Source organism: Clupea harengus, chromosome 20 (assembly GCF_900700415.2).
Source record: "Clupea harengus chromosome 20, Ch_v2.0.2, whole genome shotgun sequence".
Classification (NCBI taxonomy): domain Eukaryota; kingdom Metazoa; phylum Chordata; class Actinopteri; order Clupeiformes; family Clupeidae; genus Clupea; species Clupea harengus.
The window spans coordinates 6956073-6961994 of record NC_045171.1 but is presented as its reverse complement, the minus strand read 5'-3'; the positions used below and the strand labels follow the sequence as shown (position 1 = coordinate 6961994).

Genomic DNA, 5922 nt, shown 5'->3' with positions numbered 1-5922 from the left:
GAGCAGGGTGGAAGCTGAAACCATCTGTACTCCGCTCAAGCCGTACTATTTTGCAGTGATATGACCATCAAATACTAAGACACTGCCTGTGTTGGAAAACATTTAGCGTGTGAAAATGAGCACATAGTTACGGAAGGGTGGGGGGGTATGGGGGGGGGGGGGGCTAGAATAATCTGACAACCATTAACTTCACATTTTCCACAAAAAAAGAGGGGTTGTCATAGCAACAATGGATAAAAATAACATATGGCTTTCTGTGTTTAAATCATACAAAAAGGGAGGGACTGAGTTGGGCACTAACAAACAAAATTAAAACGATTAATAATTACACACTACTGTGGCGACCGAAAAGCAAGCACTAATCTAATCTTCAGTCGAGAGCGTCTCCACCGCTGTCCCGTGCTCTTGTGAGCTATCATTGGGCCGCCACGCCTCTTTTTCACGTAAAGAAATTAATACTCGTCAAGATAATGATTATTACAAAAGCAACGTTTCCGCCCCGTTAATTATTTCACCCATGAGCCAGCACAAGTCTCTTTGAATCTCTCCGTTTACAGCAACTAATTACATTTGCCCAGTGCATTGTTCAACATATCCAGCCTCTCTCAACAAAACCGTTGCCTTTCCTACCCAATAAAAAAGCTTTACCAAACAGGATACACTTGCTGAAAAAGGAGAGGAAAAAAACAAACAACTGGCGGAAAAAAACTAGCCAATAAAAGAGGAGAAACACACTGTGATGCAAAAACGGGGATCAATTATAATATCATAATGTCCCGTTTGTATAAGGTTTCTGTTTTGCTAAAATTGGGTGAGTCATCGGTGCCTGACACGGCTGGAGAGCATAGCCTGGATTCAGCATCACTTAGATTGTGCCACCCAAAAATAGCAGGGGGTTTTAATGTCAGGGCAGAATGGCACGTCTAATGCACTCTAACCTAAGGATCTCCATCGCCGCGCGGCACAAGTGACCTTTGGACTTCCTTTGGCCACCTTTGTTGGAGTGAAACAAACACAAAGGCCCATATTTACATGGGGCTTTGAGGGTGAGTGCACTCGTCGCTGGACCACCAGAGGGGGATTTGCCCTTACCTGGGGCATTAGTTCTGCCCTTAATTAGGAGGCCATCCAGCTGTCTATGGCAAGAATACTCCACTGAACTAATGAGTTCACATGGGCCTGGCTAAAGGAACGCCGTCGCATGAGAACAAGAGAAAAAGAGAGGGAGAGAGAGAGAGAAAGAGAGAGAGAAAGAGGGGAATGAGATGAGAAAGAAAGAGTGTGAGAGAGAGAAAGCAACTGAGGGGACACAAGAGAAAGAGAAGACAGAGAGTGATAGAGAAGACAGAGAGAGATAGAGAGTGAGAGAGAGAGAGAGAGAGAGAGAGAGAGAGAGAGAGAGAACATTTCAGAGCATTAAGCATCACCCTCAAAGGAAGGCACTTATGGAGGGAAAAAACACAAGACTTTGGGTGAAGTTAATTTCTTTCTGTCATTTCTCATTTGGATGCTCTGACTATCTCCAGGCCCAGCAGAAATCTGTAGATCACATTCAGCAAAGGGCGTTGAGCACTACCATTCATATACTGAAAAGGCATTGATAGGCACCTTTTTCTTATATTATTGTCCAGTATCTGTAATGGGTATTGATTAGGTGTGTAGTTACAATGACAAACCAATAACCAAAGAGAACCATGTACTGAAGTAATATGACACGTACTACGACCTGGGCAACTATGTGCAGCATACTGTAATGCAGCATCACAGAAATACAATGACATTTTCTGTTTCTATGTGCAGAACACTGTTCCTATGGGAACCAGTGTTCTGTACTGGAATTTCTAAACAGCCTTTGATACAGTCATCAAAAACCATTATCATCAAAAATCTAAACCATCAGGGCAAACGCAGAGTATACTTTGAAAAAGACACGTCCCACAGACTATGCTGACTACAGCAAGCTAATGCAACACAGCTTTAATGATATTTACGGCCTAAATGGCCTAGTCTGGCTGCTCCAGACATGAGTAGCCTAAATGCTCGGATCATCAATATCGTCTGGTTCATCTACACAACTAAAGCAATCTGATGCTACACTCTGCATTTCAATAGATGGGCTCCAGCTCACCCAACAGGAAGTCTGGGCTTCCACCCTCAAAATTTCACTTTGATCTCACCATGCAAAAAAAATCCATTTGTTGGCTCAGAGTCAAACCCAACAAACGGACCTAAAAAGAGACTTTTTGCACAGAGCACTTTTAAAGGAGCACACATGGAGGTGTGGGGTTTCCACACCACGACTACACCACCATGCCAAGGCACACAGCTTATTTGAGGGGGCATATGACAAATGCCCCTGCAGTACAGAAGGGATCTGTGTAGACTAGAGCCTTCCTTTTCTTGAATGCCCCACGATGTCTGAGGTGGGTCTTTTTTGAATTAGGAGACATTTTCCATGAAATGACAGAGAAGAACGGCCAAACAGCTGCAGGCTGTGGGATGGCGTCAGCACTCATTCACTTAGAACCCACTGTTTGCGTTACACATGCAGTATGAAGCGTGTCTATTCCAGATGGGCGAGCTGCAAGGTGTCAAAGTTCATCGCTGCAGGAACCAGCAATCACATGCGGCGCTACATCCCTCGCTTGCAATCCATTTAAGTTCTAAAAATGTTTATTTTCAGAACATCGACAGAAAGCTGTCAGAGGTTGGTAGTGTCACTGGTACTTCTGCTGATCCACTGAGGGAACCCAAGTTCCACAAATATCCACAATTCTAAAATGTCATGGGCTGCATGCTCTATTGAATTGGTTTGTTCTCCATTTCCACAGCATATTACCATCCATCCATATTACCAAAAATGTACAATCTCTTGCCTGTTACCTGATCATAGTCCTTGCTGCTGAGAGGTACAACAGTGCATAGGGAAATCTGTAATTCGATTTACATCCCTGAGAGTATGATTAAGGGATGTCATCTACCTAGTGCCGACAGGGGGTACCGTTGCGTGGGGTGAACTTTCTCCACCCCTCCTCCCCAAGAAATCTAAAATATGTGAATGTTTTCCCATCAGTTAAGAAGACAGAGGATGGCAAGCTACACCGGAGAGACAAGAGGTCATTGACTATCGACTTTACATTTGCCTAATGTTTGCATAATCATCTTTTCAAGGCGGCGTGTTTCACCGGTGTGCAAAGTCAATTGCCTCTCCTTGAGGAAAGAATTATCACCTTGAACTCCATTTGCTGGCGGGAAAATAGCGGATTCGTCCCTATCTTTGCAAATATATTATCTATCAGCCAGCTTATGTTGCATAAAGAAAGCGCGACACATGAAATAGTAAGAGACACGCAGTGTGTGTGCGGGCGTGCAGGTGTATGAGTGCGCCAGTGCGCGTGTGTTTTGAATTCAAATGTAGCTTGCCTCTGTGCCGCTACAACATGCAGAGCAGATAGCCTACACACGGTGCAGGATTTAACAACAGCCTGACACAAGATACTCCGGTAAATTTTCAACATCATGTAAACAGTGCCTTTATCAATTAGCCTAAGTAGGGGGCGTGCCATGGAGCATGAGAATTTTTCTTCCAAACGATGCTGTAACCATTCAATCTGGCCAAGAGCCTCTCATTTAGGAAACCTTTTGACATCCACATCCTCTCTAGATTTCTTTTCATAGAGGAAAATTCAGTACTACGTACCATGTTCACCTCCGATACCATGTCTATGCTGGCTATGTCTATGTTCATCCCGACTGCCACCGGAGCACCTGAAACGGAGAGGCAGTGTGAGGAGACTTAAATTACGTGATAGACCGCACAGGTTTTGCGTTTCTGGTGTATTCTTTCAAATTTATCAGACAAGCCAACCAACACCCCATTTTAAGAGGCTTTGCGCTATGGTGAATGGCAAATTCAAAATGGCAATTGTGTCAAAATGTCTAGCTTGCTGTTAAAAAGTGTTCGTCAGTTACCACGACATTGTTCATATATGGTGGAGTCCACTTTCTTTGGCTGTTACGCTTACATGAGCCAACGACTCCTTTGCCAATCGCATAAATTAATCTGTCTGCACAGTCCTCCAACATAATATGGGTGATTAAAAATGTACAGGTAGTACCATTTCAATTACCGTTGCGATGCAACCAAAGTTGCACCGCGAATGGAATCGATAACGCAAGTTGGGCACCCCCTCCATGGGCACAGAGATATCTTAATAACATGGCATAAATGTGAAAGGCACAATTAAATGGAATTATGTTATGGACCAAATCGCTAGCTAATGATGTAAATAAGACAATAACAAGGTGTGCAGGGGTAGCCTATAAAACTAGACACACATGTCATTGTGCATGTGCAGCACGTCATAGGCTGTGAAAGAATTACATTCAATTTCAGATGCCTTACCTCCAAAATCTGGCCTCAACCGAATGTCGTATCCTTTCATCAATCTATCCACCGTATCCTTGACCACAGGCATATTGCTAGGGTCTCTACAGCCAAAAAGAAGGTGTCACATCATTAGATGAAAACGTCTCATTTCTGACCAAATTCTGCATGCATCATATTCTGAAGTCTCATTAGACAGAGCGAAAATTGGAAAATTTACCTCTGCGCGCAAACCAGGGTCATAATTAAAGGACCAATGACGAAAACGGATCGGCTTTTCCTGATTCTCTCCATTGCAACTGTTTTGGTTGGATTTTGGATCTAGCGAAGGACAGCGTACATTCAACTTACTCCAGACAGTGCAATGAAGCCAATGAGGAGCGCATGCGTACATCCTACCTCAAGATCAAAGAGCAGCTACTGATGATGGTGGATGAGCAGTTTCCATTGCGGAGAAAAAATGTAAGGAACTTCGATGAACGTAGTGAGCAGAGTAACAAGTCCAGCTTAGACGTCAACGTCAAACACGGAACCCCAATTAAGTGTCAGGTCTAATGCCACCAACATCATATCACACTCATTAGTGGACTATTCAAAGTTTAAGCAACTTTGTATTGATTCATGGATGTCACCAAGAGAGCATCGCTATGAACTGAAAACATAAATGAAAATCTTATTTGTGTCGTACAGTTAATCAAATCATATCCACACAAGTTACATGAAACAGTACTATCTTTTCCCATCACGAGTAAATATACTGTGTCTCTACTCGTTCCGAAATGTAATGTTTTTGCGGAGGTTGGCGTGAGCAACCTTCCCCCACAAACTTAATCTGAAGATATCATTTGGCTCTAGTCAGAACAGCCCCCGCCATTCAGATTGACTGAATGGTAAACACGAGACGTGGTGATTTTAACGTAATTGGAGGTGGATAGGGCTGGGCATACTCATTGATCAGAGCTGTAATCAAAAGCGTTTGGGACGCTGGAGAGAGCGTAATACATGCGCTGACGCATCCTTTCCAGCGGCCACGGGCGAAGTACAAACCGAACCAATTACCTCAACCACGAATTCCATGCCACTGATCGCAGGAAACAGTGCATTGTTTGCTGCGAGGTATGCCATTGGCTCCTAACTTGATACTTGACAGGTGGTGTCAGCAAGTCTCATAACATTGTCAGAAATCAAATGAATCCTTTATAGCCTTCTGTAAGCCATAAAGCATCATTACTGAGAGGAAGTGTCTATAATAAAAAAGACAACTTAGAGATGTACATCTGGGACATTCATATTTAAATAATATATATATATATATATTAAATTCAGTAAACATTTACGATACTGATAACATCTTTCACCGCTCCTCTATACTCATTGACTGCATAACGTGAAGACACGAAAAGGACCTAGGGCTACAAGGAACTAATTATAAACTTATTAGAAATTAGATGGTGACAGAAGGGAATCAGAGAAGGAAATATTAACCCCTAATATATGATTAGCCAATATATATACAGTGTATATATTTTTAATAA

General features: G+C 42.8%; 1 protein-coding gene across 2 annotated transcripts in view; it reads right to left on the bottom strand.

Annotated features, from left to right (window-relative positions):
- gabrb2a (gamma-aminobutyric acid type A receptor subunit beta2a) overlaps positions 1 to 4987 on the bottom strand; it is a 29454-nt gene extending 24467 nt beyond the window's left edge. Inside the window, exons 1-3 of one of the 2 annotated variants that reach the window (XM_031587451.2) lie at positions 4608 to 4987; positions 4406 to 4491; positions 3701 to 3768 (exon numbers count right to left, since the gene is read on the bottom strand). In XM_031587451.2, the coding sequence (XP_031443311.1) occupies positions 3701 to 3768; positions 4406 to 4491; positions 4608 to 4681 (228 nt within the window). In that variant the 5' untranslated portion in view covers positions 4682 to 4987. The remainder of the gene's footprint in view (positions 1 to 3700; positions 3769 to 4405; positions 4492 to 4607) is intronic. The other variant, XM_031587450.2, reaches the window with a different exon arrangement.
- Positions 4988 to 5922: the final 935 nt, after the last annotated feature.